The following is a 21,748-nucleotide window of genomic DNA, read 5'->3' on the forward strand; positions in this document are numbered from 1 at the left end:
AGTTACATTCTCTTGAAAATATTTATTTAACAATTAGTAAGTGTACAAAATGGCTTATTTCTTGCAAGAAATTAAAAGTCTACTTCACAAGAAACCCTCATCCCAGAATTCCTGTGAATTGAGTTGCATTTCACACATAGCACATGATTTTCATGAAGGATCACTTTGCACATCAGTAATTTCAGCTGTTAGAAGGTGTTAAGCACATACAGTAGTTCAAAGCAAGGCGCAAGAGTGAAGGTGGTGAACCACTAGGAAAGCAGGAAGAAACTATCCTTAAGAAAGGCTGCAACTCCCCAGCAAACAAAGAAACAAAAAACCAAAAATTATTACCTTCCTCAAATAATGTCAAAGCTCATTCACCAGAAACTCCTGGTTTTTTTTTGCTCAGGGCTGGGCTACAATTGGATATGGATCATGATTCCCTTACTCATCTATTCAAAAACAAGCAGTAATGACTAAAGGCTAGCATAAGCCATGTCAGTAACTGCTGATCATCAACAGTTTGATGGAAATCCAAACTAGGATTTTAAACACTGCATATCACCTCAAAACAAGAAATCTGGATAATTTTTATTAAATAAATAGAGTAGTTATGCACTCCAGTGTGATGCTCTGTATAAGACTAAGCCACAGCACACATGACAAAGGAGTTAGCAGGAAAATCACTGGCTTCAGCGAAGCCAAGAGCCAGCAGGCCCTTAGTCAGTGATATCCTCTCCATGGCTGTCACTGTCTACTGGAGATGGACTTCAATCCTGTAAGTTTATAGAAATTATCCACTGCTTTATTTTCATTGCATTGTGTTTATTGGTAACACAATGATGTAACAAGTCAAGCATACCTTTCTAGAGGATAATTAACAATGTTATATAACAGACTCAGTAAGGGAAAAGGATATACTAAACATATATCTTTTCTGTTTAACAAGAAGCAGAAACACAAATGTAATCTAATGAAATCATGTCTATTGTAGCAATTCAGAAGTCAGCGTCTACCCAGAGTTATGCAATGTGTATGCACACATTTCAGTTTGATATTAAAATGTTTCATTACAAATAAATTAAAGTTAGTGAAAGATCTCACAGAAGTCAAAATATTCTGCCTCTGCTTCTGTAAAAAGTTGGAATCTAAAAGACTCGAAGCATACTGTGCCATACAATAGTTAACTGACAGGATTTGTTAATTGTTGGCATTTAGTGGTTATTACTGAAGAAGTATGCACACAAGTGTGTTTGTTCTGACAAAAAGCATGGCCCTGTTAACAACATAGTCCAAAAGACAACACAGATTGTGACAACAGCTTGTTTCACACCAGCATTTTACACTACAATGTTAAAAACCCATCTCCCAGAACCACATTAAACAACAGCAAGGGAAAAGCAGATTTCCCCTCAGCAGCACTGTACAGTACCTCTGTAGTTCAGAGAAGGTTCAGACTGAGTTTTTGATGGAGGAACTGGAAAAGGCAGGCAATGAAAGGAGAAGACATATTAAAGTTCTAATATTGCTCAGTAAGCCACAGTATTCATTCACTACTCCTAACACTTGTGTTCCTAGGACTGTAGAAACAAAACCTTACCTGATACTAGGCATGCAGAGTTCCTACCAGAAGCTGCTTAGCTGAGAAAAAGTTTGCTCCCTCTGTATTCACTCATGACAGCTTCCGCTGCTACACCAAAGTATGTTAGCAGGTGGCAGCAGAGCTTGCCTTTTAAATACACTTTGCCTCCAGCATTTTATTTCAGGGAGGAAGAAGACGACGAATATTTTGTTTCTCCAGAACCTGCTCTTACAAACACAGCTAGTGAGAATGTACTTTAAAAATCTACCACTTCTCGTAATTAGTGAGCCTGGACATCCTATTCCATGCACAATCCACAAAACAACTATATGTAGAGCAATGGGATTATTCCACAGGAGTGAAAATACAGAAGGAAGGTAACTGCTTGAACAAAGGGGAACTTTTAGTAATTTGCATATGTATTTAACATTATTCTCACAAAGCATCACAGTACAGAGTAAGAGCAAGGCAGAGAAGGCAGATATACACTCTAGATCGATGGGATACTGTCATAATGCACTGGCACAGCTGCCCAGAGAAGCTGTGGTATCCCATCCCTGGAAGCACTCAAGGCCAGGTTGGATGGAGCCCTGGGCAGCTGAGCTGGTGGGTGGCAGCCGAGCTGGTGGGTGGCAGCCCTGCCCACGGCATGGGAGTGGGACTGGGTGGGCTTTAAGGTCCCTCTTCCAGACCAAGCCTTTACACAATTCTATCACTCTAAGATGACAAATGGCATGCTTAAAGGTTAAAAGAATACATATATTCTTTTTTTTCTGATGCTGAGAACAGTACACTATCAAAGGTTACCGATTTTCTGCTGTAATCCCAGGACTGAAGTATTGTTTTTGAATATAAAGGATAACCTCATTCTTTAAACCTTGACTTGAGAATCCATACAGCACCAATATGTACATGACCACCATCAATTTAAAAAAAAAAAAAAAACAAGAACAAAAACAAAAAGGAGTTTTACTAAGGCCTACGGTAATTATTCTGTATGTTGTTTCTTTAGTATGATGAACATTTCTTGTTGACTATTATGCATTTTCAATATGCTGCTCCAAAATGCTTAGTTTAATTACAGTAAACATGTCTTTGAAGAAAAAAGAAAAACACATAATTCAGTTATGACACATTGTCAGCCACTTTTTGAGCATCCTGACAATCCAAAGAAAAAGGCGACATTTTGTTTATTTAAGAGTCTAAATTCATTGAAATTTGGCTCCTAAAGAGGCAGAACTGTCACTTACCAAAGGAGTTTGAAAGGAGAGACAGAACATCAACATAAATAAATAACTGTATAAATAAAAAATAAGCCTGCTGCTCAATGCATACAAGACGTTATCTAAACAATAAGTAAGGACATCTACTGTGCTGGAAATGATACTGATTGAGACAAACTGCAGGAGACAGTGCTAATGAATATCACTTTCTGATTTCAAAGGAAGCAGCAGTTGTCAATATGTATTTTTAAAGAATGTATACTTTAAAGCACATAGCATACTTCTGCTTTTTGAATACACAATAAGGCTGATGAAATTCAAGCTCCAGCTGCCACTACAATACTGTCTACAAGAACAGAAGAGGAGGGAGAAAAAAGAAAGAAAATAAAACTTTAAATACTAATACCTCTTAGCTTCTTTTCACGAAATCATCAGCAACTTTGCTCCTTGGAGGAACCACCTCCGCATCCATTCACAGTTTGTTCGTCACAAGCCCTGCTCTGTCGCCTCTGCCTCTCAGCTTTCGCAGCTGCCATGACTGCAGCACATCTCCTCTTTCCTTCTCTTTGACCCACAGCACAAGTTGGTGACCAGCCCCTGGGTGACGTGCACCAGTACCAACAGCGGCTCTGAGAGGTACAAAGCTCCTCCTTTCACCCTGCCCTAGGCCAATGCGTGCTCTGCCAGGGCCAGCACAACTTGGCACTGGCTCTAGAGCAGATGGGGATCACTGACCTGGCTGCTACTCTCTGGACTGAAGCCCCCCAAAATGGTCTTCAGTTGCCTTTCTAATTGTTGGGACCTAATCTAACCCGGTAGGAACTGCTTTTAGTTGTAGCTCACCTCTTTTTCGGTCCCAGGCATACAGCTCACTTATTCCCAGCTCCTCCAAGGATTTGGTAAGCTCCAGCTCCTCCCCAGTGATGCTGTCTCGCAGAAGAACAATGTGCTCCTGACTGACCTCACACTTCTCACAAATAGCTGGGATGATGTTATGAAGAGGCACGTCTGGGCTGACTCGAACCACTGCCTTCTGTGTCTTCAGGTAATTTACCACCAGCCTCACAGATTTCTGCAGAAAGAAGTACAAATGCTCAGTCCTCACTTTATAATGGCCATACTCTCTTACAATGAGAATGGCATTAGGGACCTCCATATTGACTTCATCTCTCTTTGGCTACCTTACCCCACATGCACACCTCTTGCAGAAAAATACTATTAATAAAAGAAAAATTCTTGGAATGTTTTTATCTCTAAGGAGACAGTCAGGAAAGCGGGCAAATAAGGAAAAGGAATTAGAGGCAGCCATCAATTTTGTGCCATTATTTACAAAAAACACCATAAAAATTTCAGCAAACTAACATTTGGAAGATGGCTACTAGTGAATCCTCACAATATTCAAAATGCATTTATTAATGATCAGTCTTCTCCCTTATCTTTAATATAGGTTGCAATTAAAATACTATCAAAGCCCTACCTATCTTTACACAATCCCACAACCCTCATTTTATCAACCACTGTTGATTTCCTCATTTAGGTCTTTGATTAAAATCCTTTACAAGAACAAATATCCATCTAAACCACCACATGCAACGTAAAATTCTGTGTAAATGCTGCAGTCCAGACTGGCAGCAGCCAGTCCATGTGCAAATCAGCTAAACTAGTAGAGCAGGTTATAGTCAATCTCAAGCCTCCACCACCTGGTCTGAAGATGCAAAGACTGGAAAAATTGCTTGAAGTGATAAGAACAAAATTATGTTTCATGTCACTGTTTTAGGGCTACATAGTACTGACCTCGGGACCCCTTGGTAGAGGTCTCTTTATCTTCTCTTCAGGAACCTTCTCTTTCAGGAGTACTGTCTGTACATCCAGTGCTCCTATCAAAGTGTTTGGCTTGTAACTCAAAGGTTGCTGAGTTTCCAAAGACTTCAATTCAAGACTGTACTGGGATGGATTCAAGTGATGCCGGCTGCACAGATCAACCAAAAGATCCATCACAGCTTTACTGTAGGGAAGGACATATTCACTGTTAGCACAGAGAAAAACATCTGCAAAAAAATTCATTTCTGTTTTAATATCAGAGAAAACATATAGGACAAGCTGGGGATGTGTCATTAGCAGGAAACAGTGCTGATGCTCTTAAAAAGCTACATAGATCACATGAAAACATCTGGAATTAAGTATATTAGAGGCAGACCACAGTGCTGATAATAACACTAACAAACATAAGTCTAAAGTGGACAAAGTGCATCTTTTCTGCTAATGCATATATTAAATTCTCCAGCTCAAACTCTGCTCTTAAAAGGGAAGACAAGATACAAATAAATGACTCGTTCAAGGTACAGTAACCTCCACCTACATTTGAATGAAAATCAAAATGGAACATGAATCTGGAACAAGATGTAGACAGGATTTTTTTCATCTTAGAGATTATTCTGAAATTTCTACTGTCCTCCCCAGTTTGACACCAGTAATATTTTCAAGCACAAAACATGCCCTCTTTATTTATTTTGGTGAGAATATTAATCCAGACTACAAATATCTCTTTTCAAGTATTTGCTTTATCAAGATCTCTCATTACAGATGTGATTCCCAAAACACAGGTTTAAGAAGTCTGTCATTTCTGTCTCTTACTCCAAGACACAAAGTAGAGGTAATAACTCAAATCAAGTAGTAAGGCAGCTTGATACTGTCTAATACAATGGATATAAGCTATGTCTCTCCACACCTCAGCAAGCTCTTCTCTACCAAGGTACTGAAATTTCCCAGTAAATACCACCCAGGATCAGTTAAAACATGTTTATTAAAACTGCTAACTAATGTTTATGAAAAATTCTGATTTTGTAAAACTGTATCTGCTATCAACAAAACAACCAAAGTCAACTTTGATACTGGCCTTACTTGAAGACCTTAATACACAAACGGTATTTTTATTGGAATTCTTTGGAATTTATTGGTATTTTTAGTGGAAATCAAACATTTAGACAGCATATCTCCCAAAGGAACTGGCACTTATTGTTCTAATGTGCGTACTGGAAAAGTGTATAAAGATTCAAAATCCAGAGAAAATCTAAGAAAAAGAAAAGAATCCTTCACAGATTATTAACTACCATTTGTAGCCCAAGAACTGTCCTCAGTTGCAAGCTGCAGGTTTCTAGAGACTACTTTTGGGGAACGCCCACCTTCTTTCTAGGTAAATGCTGTTGGCCAACAACTGGTCAAGAAGTCACTAAAGAATGCTGGAGGACTAATGACAGAGAAACTCAATGAAAATGGAAAACAAGTCTAATCTCTTATTAATGGGCAACAGACTAAAACATACATAAATGCCAGCTCTTGTATAAGAGATAAGAAATAGTTCAAGGATCTTCTTTACAGTAATCTATTTCAAGTTTAACTGAGATCACAGAATCGTAGGGGTTGGAAGGGACCTCCAGAGATCATCGAGACCAACCCCCCTGCCAAAGCAGGTTCCCTACACCAGGTTGCACAAGTAGGTGCCCAGGCGGGTATTGAATATCTCCAGAGAAGGAGACTCCACAACCTCCTGTTGCCTGCAGGACCTGCAGCCTGTTCCAGTGCTCCGTCACCCTCACTGTGAAGAAGTTCTTACACACATTTGTGCAAAACTTCCTATGCTGCAGCTTATGTCCGTTTCCCCTCATCCTGTCTCCACGTACGACTGAAAAGAGACTGGCCTCACCATTATGGCCGCCACACCTCAGATATTTATAAACCTGGATCAGGTCCCCTCTCAGTCGTCTCTTCTCAAGGCTAAACAGACCCAGTTCACTTAGCCTTTCTTCATAGGGGAGATGCTCCAGGCCCTTCACCATCTTTGTGGCCCTCCGCTGGACTCTTTCCAAGAGATCCTTGTCTTTTTTGTACTGGGGAGCCCAGAACTGGACACAGTACTCCAGATGAGGCCTTACCAGGGCAGAGTAGAGGGGGAGGATCACCTCCCTCGACCTGCTGGACACGCTCTTTTTAATGCGCCCCAGAATGCCATTGGCCTTTTTGGCCACGAGGGCACACTGCTGGCTGTCGTCCACCAGGACACCCAGGTCCCTCTCTGCAGAGCTCCTCTCCAGCAGCTCATCCCCCAGCCTGTACTAGTGCATGCAATTATTCCTCCCCAGATGCAAGACTCTACACTTGCTTTTATTAAAAATGCAATGAGAACTGAGAAAGTGACATGCATTGAACATTTGAAATCATGATCACATTTGAAGAGAATGAAACTGAGTGAGAACATGAAGATTGAATGAGGAAACCATTAACGCATACAGGAGGCATCAGTAAAAAAGATCACTGTGGTAATTGCTAACATAAAGAGCATCTAAACAGAAATGTGTATCCAGGTCACTTCATGACATTTTCAGATGACTTATTCTGGCGATATCCTCAAACTGCAGATGCCTCTATTCTGCAATGACTATTACTTCAAATGGAACAAGCCACAAAACAGAAACACACATATATAGTAAGCCCAGACTATAGAGAAATCCTACACGCTCTGATATTTAAATAAACATTCATTATGCTGTGCAGTAGTAAGCGTTTTTAAAAGTGTCAGTCTGCCTGATAAAGATCTCAGCTTGTCTGTTTACAGAATCATTCCTTTTAAAGTGAAATTTGCATGCTTTTTTTCCCCTCAGTCTTATTACTATTGTTTCAGAGAAAAAAAAAAATAACCTGGCAGAACCGCAACACATGGTGTTCTATTTGCTACGCATTTTTATTTAAAGTGAAATGCTAATTTATCGCTGTAGTGCATATTGTGATAATTCATTCAAGTGTAGGCTCTTTTATATCACTCTGAACACTAAAAAAAAAAAACCAACAAGAAACTTGCCCTTGAATAATACTTTTTTTTAATACGAATCTATATTCCATCTAAAGAGCAGTTTATAATTCTGTGTACTTTCCAGCAAAATTATGAAATATGTTAAGTAGTAATAGTGTCTCAATTTCAAGACTAGAAACCTCACCAGCCATTACAGAAAATAAGCTGCAGACAATCACATGAGTTGAAGAAATTTGTCCAGACAATGAACAATTTTAAAACCCAGCCAAACATGAGCTTTCACTTGATTGTTGATTACAGAGCAGGTTAATGAAGGTTAATGAACATTTAATGAAGTCTGAAGCATCCCATCCTGTTTCACACTGCTCAGAATATGCAACTGTTTCATGAAAAGCATCCCCAGGCTTCACCTGTACCATTTAGGAATAGAAATTAAGCAGTATCTCTGAAGCTTTTGAAAGAGCTTCAAAGTGCATAGTATGCTTTTCCCAAAATGTAAATTTGGGAAAAACATTTCAACAAAACTTCAAATAAAAAACACATGTTTGAAAACATGAGGTTTTCAACAAACAAAATTTAAAATTCGTATGTTTCCAGAGATGTAAGAGTTGGGAGTCCTTGAAATAAGGTTACTTTTTTATCAGTTTCACCAACTCTACAAATTTTTCTTTTCAAATGCAATACTGTTCAGACTGACTTAAAATGGAAGTTTATTTCTCCATATGTGTAGCACATACAGAAGAGAGCTATTAAGCACAGCCAAGAAAATGGTACTGAACCACCTACTAATGTAAACCTAGTTTTTTTTCTAAAATAACTTTTCCTGAGCTGAACGTAGCTCTTGGAAGATACAAAGCATCACTCCTTTCTCTGCTTCAATCTTGTTCAAGACATATCAGTACTTTAACCTCACTATGAGATAGGGTAGAAAACAATTTGAAATCCAGGCAAGTTGGACCATAAAAGACTAGTTCTAAAACTGAAATAAAATAAATGCCTCTGTATTCCCAAATGTTCAGCTAAGAAACGTACTACTTTCTCCTTTTAGCAAGACTTCACTGAAGTTAGGGTGGAGACCAAATGCTATGTGACAGATGCTAAACATTCATCACTGATAAGCAAACAGAAGAGCACCGAAATAAAAATGGAAAATGAACCCAATTTATGATTCAGACAAGATGGTTCAAATAACTATTTTTAGCAAAGGACAGTATTTCAGCTTCATTCTGATGCTGTACTACTAAGCTGTCTGACATTTGAAAGCAAGTCTGGAAAGTAAAGATTAACTGTTGTGTCAGAGATACTTATCAGGCTCAAGTCTGACTCGGTAAGAGCACGTTGGACCATTTGTGTACAGCTGTTCATCAGTAAGATGCAGCAAAGACATCCAGAATTTCTGAGGCAGAAAAAAGAGCAAGTTCTTTTGGATGTGGCTTTGCCTAATCTCTCTAGGATCACACAGTATTTTAAAACAAAATATGCTATCTTGTACATCTAGGAAATGATAAGAAAGCTGTGCTCTGTAGAATGACATTGACTCTCCTGCTCCCTTCTACTTTCATGCTACAAACGTTCACAGAGTCTAATTGGAGGAAAAAAAAGTTATTTAGATTAATTTCAAACACATAGTAGGAACCTACAATGACAGACTGTAAAAGAAAAATGGTAGTGCAGAGAAAGTGAGCTGAAGTCTGAGGCTTTACTCATGTGCAGTCAAAAAACAGAGAACAGTCACTACTATTTTCTCATGCTCCAAAGCAGACCAGGGATCTCATGACAGGACTAGTTGTTTTCCAACACAACCAGAAATGTGTAAACTAAGAAAGCAAACTATATCATAAGAAGTCAGGAAAACATGATAAACAGACATTAATAAATGCTTTCCTTTTGTTATTTTGCTGAGGAGTGTTTGGCTCTCATTTTCCATACTGGATACTCATCAGGAAGAGCAAGATGAGGCAGAAGACTGGGTTTGTCAAGCCTTCCACATCTTCAGTCTTTCATCATTCTCCATATTGAGTTATAAGCCAACAATTATTATCACTTAAGTCTCTCACTGCAAATTATATGAAAATATTCTGTGATTATATTAGCTTTTTGTTGCAAGTAACGCATGCAGACCAATCTGTCCTCCACTATTTACTGAATGGGATTTATCAGGCTGCTGACACTAGAGGTCTGTATCTGCATTAACCCGGAAGCCCTCTTCAGTGTCACTCAGCATGAATGCAGACAGATGCATGATCCCTGTATTTGCAGGTTACCCGTAATTTGTGAGAATCACAAATAGAAAAGGTTTCTGGTAATTCTTGTGAGCTTTTTCAATTATGCTCTAAATGTCTAGTCATCCCCTCTGTCAGATCTGCTAACAGTTGGTGTGGATCTGCTGCAACACCATCTATCCTTTCAGGACTTCATGCAGGCCTCATAGAACAATATAAATATTAGTTAGTTGTGGATGGTATTTTATAATTCTGTGGGGATAGGCAGGTAGACAGAAAGGCTAACAGTTCTGCATGAAAGCTTCAACATGTTCTACAACAGAATTCACAGGGTTACCTTTTTTTTTGTTTGTTTGTTTCTTTTTTTTTTTTAATTAAATTCCATTCTAATGCTACACACACTCCTCAAGGACTCAACGCCCTTAAACTGTGCTATGCATTTCCAAAGGGTGAAATAAATTGTTACAAGACAGCAAAAAAAAGAGAGACTGTCAGCTTCTGTTAAATTTTATAAATAAAGCTACTTCAAATTTCCAGATTCTAATAAAATATCTTTAAATAACACACATTTTCTCTGTTTCTTGAACTATCTTCCAAGAAAATTTAATGATAACTTTCTGTCCTCCTGCTGAGATTTAGCAGAACTCTCTACAAAGAAAACAAAGTAAAATTGATGACATACTCCCTTTGCTTACATACAATGAGCAATTGGGAAGAGATAATTTTAACTCTTAATTTGGTTCATTTATATTAACTTTAAGTGATACTGACTACAGCAACTACGTTTTTTAACATCCTCTACTGTACTTCATTGCTCTGTGAAAATTTCCTGAAATTATCCGAACATTTTTTATTATGATGCAAGGGTTTGCAAATTTTTCTATGAAAGAAAAGCTATTTTCCCAGAGTATTCAAAACCAAATTTTAAAGAATTCAGTTCCAGTGTTGGCCATGACAGTACTGAATATTTACAACAGTATAAGCAATAGCAGAATTTTCTGAAATGTCTTTCTGTGGTATCACTATACTTAAAAAGAGCAAAAGAGGAAAATAACGTACTAACTGAACTAGCTCCCATACTCGTTCCAAACTAAACTAAGCTTTTTTTAGTCTGTTATCTTCTCACTAAATGTTTACCTCTGATGATCTCTGTACTTCGCCCAGTTAACAGCATCGAGGCAATGCAAAAAGATGAGAATATCTGCATTCTCACCAAAACCTAGAGACTTAGGTCAGTCCAACCTTTAAAAATTTCAAATGCTTTTGGAATTTTTTTTAAGCTTGCATTCCAAATCCCTTAACCACTGCTAACGTATGGAAAATTTTATCTTCTGATGGTGAGGAAGAATAGCAACACCCATGAAGACAATGTCATACAGGGCTCATTAGACAGTGCTCATCTCCTACTCCATCAATTGTTTAGGTAAGGCACCCAATCCTTGGCTTCCAAACCCTTACCCTTCCAACAGCTAGTTGCCCATGGCAGGTGCCAGTAGCGTCCAGTCCCAGGGCTCATGGACATGATGTGGGAGAAGACCCACTGCCCATGTCAGGCATCTATGACACTCAGGTCAGCAGAGGAGTGTCAACAGCGCTTTCACTGCCACCTGTGCTAGTGGCAGTCCATGGGGGGAAAGCAAGCAACTCCACAGAACAAGGAAAATGACATTTTCATTGCCTTGAGAGCTTCACGTAAACCAGAGGAATAGCCCTAATGAAACATCTAAGATTTAATTTTAATGCTCATCTCAAGGTTTCAGTCCACAAACGAAAGATTACAATAATGAAAATACTCGACTTCAACACAAAGAAATGGAGGTAAGAAGCATCTGAGACAGACTCTTTATTGTACAGGGATCCTCCCTTTGTCCTTTGCTCCTCTAACTTACATGTTATTCAAAAGGTCCCACTAAAACACTGTTCTTGTAATGATCTTGGAGTGGTTGGTCTTTGCTGTTTTTTTCTTTTTTTTCTGAGGGAAAAACAAAAATTTTTCTACTCGTACAGCATTGATATCTCTCTATACAAAATGCTGCAGAAAGATTAAAAGTCCTTTCCAAACCAAACCATTCTATGATTCTACGATTTCCCTCTCGTTAGCTCTCCAAATGCCTATATTTGCCAACGAAATACTAGTTTTTTATTTTGTCACCTCATGGTCTGCGAATTTCATTTCCTGTCCTAGCTTGTAGTCCTGTTCATTTCTTTCTCTCATTAAATCCAAGCCTGTGCCATAAAATTTTAACCACTAAATGTATAATCAAAAAGCTCTGATGGGCACTGCTTTCTTTTCAGACCTTCAATATCATTCTGGCTTTAGGGTCACAGAAGTTACTGCTAGCACTAGCCTCCTCAATGTGTCTAAGCAAACACTATTTTCAGCAAGAAATCAGAATGAAGAGCGAAGCACCAGAAACTATCAGCCACTGCACACTTCTTCCTCAGCCATCAGAATACACTAATCAACAAACAGAACAGACAGCTATATCACACCAAGATAAAGTTTTACAGGAAAGCAGATAAACTTACATAGTTTACAGATGTAAAACAAGCACAAACGCAGATTTATCAGCGGGCAATTATACATCCTCCTAATCTGGTATCTGACCTTGGTATTACGTAATGACAAGGAGAACCTCTTTCCCTTTCCATGGAAAATCCAACATGTTTTTATACAGAAAATGTTTCCCCAAAACAAGCAGATGCTTTGCTACCTATGAAAACGTAACATATTTGTGAAAACAGGATCTCCAAATTTGATGGAACATTAATTTTCTGATCTCATTTCTTGGCAAATGCTGTTTGCCAGCAGTACTGCACCAGTACCTCTGTATTTGAAGATAACCCACCACAGCCTAAGCCTAGCCCAGCAGCCCTGCATTAGAAGACAGGGGCCCATATGTATGCTGAGGGCCATTCATAAGAAATACAGTGACGGAGTAACTGCTAGTTCTTTCCTTTCTCATAAGAAGGGTCTCTTATACATGGGCTTTCAGGACTCTCTAGTACAGCAGATGCCTAAAATGTAAGGAAAAGCAAGACAGAGGAACTTTGTCAACCTAAAAAAGGAGACACAAATATCATTAATTATTCTACTGGGAATGGAGGGCTATAAAATGAGGAAGCTAGTCAAAAGCCTTACCTTCCTTGTACTGTGCTCTTCTGTTCCACCCCGCTGGGTAAAATGACTGTGAAGTCCACCATTCTATTTATCATATTCTCCTTCATGCTCACAAGGCTCTGATCAGAAATTACGGCTGTCTCTGCAGGTGACTTGTGCTCACTGTGAATTCTACTGGCTGCAGAAGGTTGGTTTGGTGGAGGAGGAGCACGAGCTTTCATTCTTCTCCTTAAGAAAAAAAGGCAAGAAGAAAATTAAAAATTTTCCACGAGCAAATTAAAATACGCATTAATGAGAAAATATATCCTTTCAGCCATTATCTCAGATAATTTCTAGAAGTTCCTACAGCAAAAGCCATTTTTCTTCACCACAAAACTTTTCAATTGAGCTGCATTTTATTTTTTTACTTCTTCCCCTCCAAAAATGCACTATTTTTTTAATGATTCGTGTACTCCTACTGCTTGGGTTCCAGGCCCCAAGGTAAGAATCAGTTCCATAATTAGGGTATGAAAATAATCACTCTTCTGTCAAGTACAAAGCACATTTCTATAAAGAGAGAATCAGAACTGGGTCCAGTCCGGATCTGATTCAAAACACAGTTGTATTTATGTAAATGAATGCTTCCAAGTCAGAGCAGCAGGAGTGAAACTAGGATGATCTTTAATTCAGCATGGGTTCCACAGCACTATTCTAGTTGAAATATTGTCTCTTTGTCTTAGTGAGTAGGATTAAATTTGGCTCATTGTACTTCATAAGAAAGGGCCATGAGAAGCTCAATCCCAAATGATACCACTTCTTACCACCCAACACAGAGAGACTACAGCTCTCTGAAAGCAGCCTGAGGAGAGCTCATTCTCCAGCAAAGGCATACATGCTGTGAGCTACATACAGAAAAGCAACATCAGCTTGCACTGACCAAGCCACATAATTTGCAGAAAGATAAAACTGCCACAGACTCAAAGTCTCCTTCACTGGCAAGCAGTGTGGTAGATAAGCAACTGCTTCATGCTGTTAACTTCTAAATAGCTGACCTCATACCAAGCATATGTTTAACAGAAATTATTCTGATGATTAATATCTGTCACTTCTACTGATTTTTGCCTAATATAAGTAAGATTTCAGTGCAACAGATGAAAAAAAGCAATAGAATATTTACTGAGAAATTATTACTCAAGCTTACTGACTGAATTTTTTAATCTGTCTTTAGGGTGGCAAGAAGAGCATACATTATGATTCTATTCATCATTTTCATTCAGCAAAGAACATAAGCAGACCCAGGAAAAAAAAGAACACAGAAAAAGTACTCTACAACTGCAAGGCTTAGCGTTCAATCAGACAAGGGCAAAACTGTGGTCAAGAGAAAATAAATTTCAAAAAATTTCAAAATCTTACAGCTTCTTCATTGGGACACTGATGAAGATGCTGATACTTCCATTAACCTCCTATATGCATAACAAATAGCTTTTCCTACAAATAAGCATCCTTACTACCATACATCATTTTTTTTTTTTTCTATGAGACATTTTCTCTTATCGTTCCCTTTTTATCCTACACACACCCAATGAGTCATGAAGGCCATCTACTGCTAACTTGCAGCTTCCACTCTCCTGTCATGGAGATGATGGTAAGAAGTTCAAGGTTTTACTCTTGGGCAAACTACCTTGGCTTTCTATACCTTCCTGAACCAAACTCCTAATTTACTTGTCTACAGATGTCAACGGTTTACGGGCTGGTTCGGCCCGGTTCCGTGACTAGAAGGGCGGAGGGATCCGCGGATCCGCGCCCCCGGGAAAAAAAAGAAAATAAGGGACCCCGAAATAATTGAAAACAGTGGCAACAATCTGAGGTAAACAAAGTAATTTACTAAATATGGTATCAACAGAATTTATAAGGAGAGAGAATGTGAAATTGATAGTGGATCGGCCTTACCACAACGCTGAGATGAGAAGCGCAGGCAGAGAAGCGCAGGCGAGAAGCGCAGGCAGAGAAGCGCAAGCGAAGCAGCGCAGGCAGAGAAGCGCAAGCGAAGCAGCGCAGGCAGAGAAGAGAGCATCAGGTGTACCTTGCCGGGTAGTTATATCCTCCTCGCTCGGACCCGACAAACCGCCCCGTGGGAAACGTAGCTGCTCTTCTCCGCTGGACAGGCACCCGGAACTTGAGCATCAGCAGTCAAACCCCCAGTACATTGCATGATGTTATGATGTGGAACACCGATAATGAAAAATCATGAAACCATGACAACAGAGAATAAAAAAAATAAAAAGAAAAACTGGGTTTGTCTTTGCTCAAATCCCTTTACGCCCAGCTACTGCTGTTTGTAAGCAGGTGGTGAGTCATAGGAGTTCTGCATAAATCCGTTTCTTGCCAATGAAGTCATTAATATTACTCAGCTTAACAAGTGCAACACTGAAAGACATCAGATCAGTTTACAAACTATGTAACTCTTGCCCTTCATATCACCAACTGCATCAGTGTAAGTAGCTTATACACAGCTTTGCACAAAATCATTTCAAAGCAAAGCTTGTTTCTGGTTTTTAATGCTTCCCTAAAATGTCGGGGACAACCTCCAGCACAGCACTGCTGACAGTGTATCACAGGGGCAGGAGTAACAGCAGCAGCAAGTGTCCCGAGCCTGGCACAGCTGGTTGGTTTAATTATGGTTTACCTGGACTTGTCAATTCCAGACCTCGCAGCAAACTGAGAAATACAGCAGTAAGCACGAAACTCAAAACAGCTGAAACTGAAGAGACTTGAAGCGTCAGTGGAGAAATGAAAAATGACTGAGTTTTGAAGCTGATGAAAAAGCTGGGAATGAGTTTGGATTGTGCTGTGTCAGTGTTATTCCTTAGCAGCAATATAAAGGTGCATAGTTTTCAGACTGAACAAACAAGACCTGACATCTTAACACCAATTTATAGCTCTGAAATGGGAGCGTGATTTTTACTTGACCACTTCTTAAGTGTTCTCTATGCGCAGTGCTGCAGTTACAGATTTCACACAATGCTACTCTTGCAGGTGTAATTCAGGAGTCAGACCCACCAAAAGATGCAGTTGCACACTGACCAGCGATGCTCACTTTACCTCCATGTAACACTGAGTATTTATTTGGCACTGAGCAGTCAGAGTCTTTTACATGCTACAGCCCTTCTTGTCGTTTGTTCAGGAAGGACAGTACACACCTGTTTCCTTCACAGAAATGGGAAAAAGGAATCCAGGAAGTATTCCCACTACAGCCCTGTTAACCTAACAACACAGCTCAGGTCACCTCATTTGAACTTTCTCCTGAAACCCTGCAACTGCTTTCCAACACCTTCCCAGGTGACAGATTTGACTGTTCCAGTGGAAGCAGGTTCCTTTCAAGTTCACCAAGTCACAGACTGTCAGGAATAGGAAGGGACTTCAAAAGATCACTTAGTCCAATCCCCCCCCTGCTGGAGCAGGAACACCTAGATTAGGTCACAAAGGAACACATTCAGGCAGGTTTTGAATGTCTCCAGAGAAGCAGACCTCATAGCCTCTTTAGGCAGCCTGTTCCAGTGTTCTGTTCACACTTACAGTGTGATACGTGGCACAGATCTGCACTTCCCAGCCACATTTTAAGACATCTCTGCATCATCTGAGCAGAAAGCAGCTCAATGAGCCAGTCTACAAACAAGAACCTGAGCTCTTCCTCAGATCTGCAAGTGTCTGCTTCCCAACTCACTTCTGTCATAGCCACGATCCTCACAAAGGACAATACAACATTAAAATGTACTTAAAAGAATGAATTAAAAGCTTGTTTTAAGCATATTTACTTTCTATGCTACATACATAACATGCCAAAAGTATTAATAAAAAAAGAAAGAAGTTGCATACCTCATGCATCTCATGCCTGAGATAGATTCAAACTAGACTTAGCAGCAAATTTTGTTCGCAAACACTTTCCCTACGACTGACACTGAGATACCAGCTAAGCCACTGGCTGCTATTAGCCAGCTGCTGCAGTCAGAAGCAAGAACATTTCACACCTCTGATTCACTCATGGTCACAACCACTGTCTGCATTTCTACCCAGACAAAGAGACAAAGCCATAACATACAGCTGATCCTAAAACAAACATACAGTAACTTCTAATGAGTAATGACATAGTTCATTTCATTTTCTTCTGAGCTGACAAAATGCATATTGCCATGAAATAACCAGACAGAACACGTAAGCAACCTACCAGCACCATTATCAGCAACAGCATCAGGTTTCCCAAAACAGGAAAGGAAAAACAACCACTAAACAGAGCAACAGCCAGCTTAGCTGTAGTACATCCTGCAGAAGAAAAGCAATAGAAACGAAGAAAAGTTTCACCAGATTAAGGAATTCAAGACAAGGCAACACAAGCCCTTTGGACCTATACCTTATTAATATATAACTATCAAACAACAAGATCCAACCTTGACTTTACAATCCCATGCTGAAAAAGCATGTTCGCTCTTTCAAACCAAATTGGTTCAGGGAGTTTCATGGCAATGATGGCAATGCTATGCAGAGATTAGAAGAAAAAAAAAAAGTGACTTTACTGACTCGAGGTGACTGCACTCCTGCACACATATGAATTATGAGACGCACCTCATACTTCAGGAAAGCCAAGGCACAGATGAAACTGAACTCTGCAAGGGAGGTGAAAAATAGTAAGAAAGGATTATTTAGAAGGTTGTAAGAGACAGATGAAGGAGAATGGATCCCTCTGATAAATGAGAAGAAAGAACTGTCTTCAACTGACATGGAGAATTCTGAGGTACTCAATGACTTCTTTGCCTCAGTCTTCACTGGCAGTCAGGCTTTTCACACATTTCATATCTGTGAATCTCTTGGTGAGGATGGGGGAATGAAATCCCTCCCACTGTAAATTCAGAGGAAGTCTGAGATCACCACGTAAGGCTAAATATGTACAAGTCTGCAGAGCAGGATATGTATTCCAAGGTACTGAAGGAACTGGCTGATGTGGTTGACAAGCCACTCTCCATCGTATTTGAAAAGTTGTAGCTATCAGGAAAAATCCCTGGTGACTGGGAAAGGGAAATATCACTCCCATTTTGAAGAAATGGAGAAAGAAAGACCCAGAAACTACAGACTGGCAATCCTTACCTCTGTGCACGGGAAGATCATGAAATGGATCCTCTTTTGAAGAGATTTTAAAGCACATGCAGACAGTGAGGTGATCCAAGACATTCAGAATGGCTTCATGTAGAGCTGACTGTGCGTGACAAATCTGGTGACTTTCTATGATGAAGTGATGGCATGGGTGGAAAAAGGAAAGTTAAGCGACACAATTTGCCTGGACTTGCGCAAGACCTTTTGACATGTTCCTGCACCACATCCTTATCTCTAAATGGGAGAAATATGGGTGTGAAAGCTGGACTATCAGGTGGATAAGAAGTTGGTTGGGTAGTTGCAGCTATAGGGTTGTGATCAACAGATCTACACCCAGGTGGAGGCTGGTCACAAGTGGTGTTCCCCAGGGGTCTATCTTGGGTTCAGTGCTCTTCAACATCTTTATCGACAAAGACAGTGGGACTAAGCATACCCTCAGCAAATTACTGATGATATCAAACTGAGTGATGCAGTTCACACAATAGAAAGGGACACCATCCAGAAGGACCTTGACAGGTCTGAAAAGTGGGCCCGTGTCAACCAGATGAGGATCAAAAAGGTGAAGCACAAAGTGTTGCACTTGGGTCAGATAATCCTTGGTATGCACAAAGACTAAGAGATGAACTCACAGAAAGCAGATCTGCAGAGAAGATTTTGGGGCAGACGAAAAGCTGTACATGAGCCAGTAGGGTGCACTTGCAGCCTAGAAGTCCAACAGGATCTTGGGCAGCATCAAAAGAGGAGTGGGCCGAAAGGAGAGGGAGGGGACTTCCCCCCCCTCTATTCTACTCTTGTGAGGTTCCATCTGGAACACTGCATCCTAGTGTCATGATTTTGTGATTTTTGGCTTTCGGTATTCCACATCATAACATCATGTAGTGCACTGGGAGTTAAAGTGTTAATGCTCCAATTCCGGGTACCTGTTCCTGTACATCAAAGAAGTCATGGGATCTGGCCCTTCCTGGTTGGGCAGTCTCTTACTGCCTTGCAGTGGGTACTGGAGGGTGCTTTCCTAGCCGTACCAAGCTTTTCAGGTTTGACTCAGCCTCAGGAACTCTCTCTCCTATTTTATTTGATTTATTAGTCTCAATTTCAATTAGACTGTATTATATTGTGTTATCTAGCATTCTGGTATCATATTTAGTAAAATAAGTTTTCCTCCACAGATCGTTGCTGTTGGTGTTTTGTTGTTGTTGTTGTTGTTGTTGTTTTCTTCCTTGAGCTCAGCTCCCATCTCCCCATCCCCTTTCCCTTCCCATTTTGTGGGACCGGGGTAGGAAAAGGGGGATGGGGGAAGGGGGGGCAGGGGCCTACTGCCCCCTGTCATGGGCATAGATTGATCTAGTTAACTCTGTGACACCTAGTCTGAAGCCCCCAGCACAAGAGATATATGGAGGTGTTGGATCAGGTCTTGAGGAGGGATACAAAGATGATCAGAGGGCTGGAGCACCTCTTATGAGGAACGGCTGAGGGAGCTATGCTTGTTCAGCCTGGAGAAGAGAAGGCTTTGGGGAAACCTCCTTGTTGACTTCCCTTACTTAAAGGGAGGGAGATTGACTTTTTACACAGTTAGTAATGGGACAGAGGGGAACGGTTTTAAATTAAAAGGGGGAGATTTTGTTTAGAGGCACTGGAACAGGTTGCCCTGAGAAGCTGTGGGTGCCCCACTGAGGCCAGGCTGGATGATGCTCTGGACAGCCTGATCTACTGGCTGGCAACCCTTGCAACAGTAGGGGGGGCTGGAACAAGATGACCTTTGAAGTCTATTCCCAACTAAGGCATTCTATAATGCTTTACTTCTCTGATACTTCAAACCATCAATATACAAACAGTAGGGCAGAAAGATCTCCTGCCTAGTGATCTAGCCTGCAGAGCAGATATGCTTTCACTGTTCATCACATGCGGCAAAGCAAATCTAGATCACAGACCGACAAGGAGACCCTTTCAATCACACTTAACAGTATACCAAGTTCTCTCTGCCTAGGTAGAATTTTTTCAACTTCCAAACATAGGGCAGTTCAGAAAAATTCTAATGCAACACAAATGCAAAGGAAACACAAACACATTAGAAAAAAATAAAGTCAAAAAGCCAAAAATAAAGCTGAAAATCAAAAACAAAAATTAAATCCTACAAAGATGCAGAATAGAAACAAGCAAGGAAAGGGGATTGTGATAATGGCCCATAGCTACTACAGGAGTTCATGCAGATAGTGCTATGTCACAATCTAGAACTCCAATACACTTTGCCATCTGTAATGTTTCAGCTATCTAGACTACGCTTATTGTTTGCTCTTTATTGGAGAAAAAAAACCAAACTTTCTCGATTTGATTCAGTCTGTCACAGGCAAGATATACTGACTCAAAATACGTGCAACACAGATAGTTTATGCCTTTAAGTGTTTCACACAAAAGAAATAAATTATAGGTCTAAAATATGTGACTCTTAATAACTTATTTCCAGTATTATTGCACATTTCCTAATGTTTTATAATATTAGAAAAATATTATACTTGCTAAATAGCTGAGACTAAATTAACTAAATTATCAATTAACTAAATTATTCCCATGCTGATAACCTCTGGAAAAGTTAAGGTTGCCCATAACGCTTTATTTCCCCATATTTAAGAATTTTTTTTGTTCTAAACAGAGTCTTCACTTTGAATTCTCGGGTCATTATGGTATGTAATTGCTTTATACTTTCCTCTTTTCAAACATTTATTTGAATTTCATATTACTTTTAGAAGATCATTCCATTTTTAAGGAAGGCTCACACTGACAGATATGATGAAAATGGTTTTCTTGAGGGCATGATAAAGTCACCCAAAATAGACAAGAAAAAATAATTTGTTTCTGGCAAAGAAAGTCATTTAATTATATTTTTGATCTTCCATTAGATTCTGCTGATGAGAAGCCCTACAGCTTAACGTATCTTAAAAATAAAGTTTTAATGCCAGGAGAAAAAAAAAAAGTCCAAGAAATAAGATGAGTGAGAGCACTGTGGAGGAGGAAGCAGGGATTAAGTACATGGCTATGCTTCCCTGGGGGTGAAATTGAAGGAAAATATAAATAAAAATCCAGCTGAGATGACACACAGTTTAACAGTAGTTCCTAGCATTGCAGCTGCAGTTTCAATCTTTTTGCAGGCTTAAGCAATAGAAATCAATCATTAAAATGTATAAAACGTGCAGTAGTTTTCTGGTGCAAGCAAAAGTGATTGTTCTGAATTTGCTCCCAGGGATGTATCCCCAGATTTGGCCCACTTCAGCAAGAGACTGAGGTGTACCTTCACCAGCAGAGCTTTGGCCACAGCACGAGAACTGCCTACTGCTCAGCACAGGAAGACTACGCCCTCCTGCCAGGGCTCAGCCTCCTGCACTGGTGCTGTTTCATTCAAATGGCAAGGACCAAGCGAGACCAAACTGTCAGTGTACGGTTGCTGTCCTCAAATTCGTGGGATTTATAAATCACCCACGCCTTTAATGAAGCACACCTTATCTTCCAGTAAAAGCCTGATCTTTCTCAGTCACAGGTGTGGCCCTTTCCAGACCACTAGAACAAAGCTCACCTATCACAGTCTCATGGTTGCTCAAAAAGTAATGCCTCCTATTTAATTATGTTGGCCCACAACACTAAAGGCAAATATTGCTGGTATAGCAATTGAGGCTGAACCTTCCTGCCAAAATTCTA

The 21,748-nt window shown here is 39.9% G+C and overlaps 1 protein-coding gene across 1 annotated transcript; it reads right to left on the reverse strand.

Annotated features, from left to right (window-relative positions):
- Nucleotides 1-30: 30 nt before the first annotated feature.
- Nucleotides 31-17,267, reverse strand: LOC104910178 (protein cordon-bleu-like). Its single transcript, XM_010708561.3, has 5 exons — nt 17,142-17,267; nt 12,959-13,165; nt 4,582-4,792; nt 3,631-3,859; nt 31-1,459 (listed from the first exon to the last, which is right to left on the reverse strand). Exons 2-5 carry the CDS (start codon nt 13,156-13,158, stop codon nt 1,395-1,397), a joined length of 705 nt encoding a protein of 234 aa, XP_010706863.1. The 5' UTR covers nt 13,159-13,165; nt 17,142-17,267; the 3' UTR covers nt 31-1,394.
- Between the last annotated feature and the right edge of the window lie 4,481 nt (nt 17,268-21,748).

Source organism: Meleagris gallopavo, chromosome 3, assembly GCF_000146605.3.
Source record: "Meleagris gallopavo isolate NT-WF06-2002-E0010 breed Aviagen turkey brand Nicholas breeding stock chromosome 3, Turkey_5.1, whole genome shotgun sequence".
Classification (NCBI taxonomy): domain Eukaryota; kingdom Metazoa; phylum Chordata; class Aves; order Galliformes; family Phasianidae; genus Meleagris; species Meleagris gallopavo.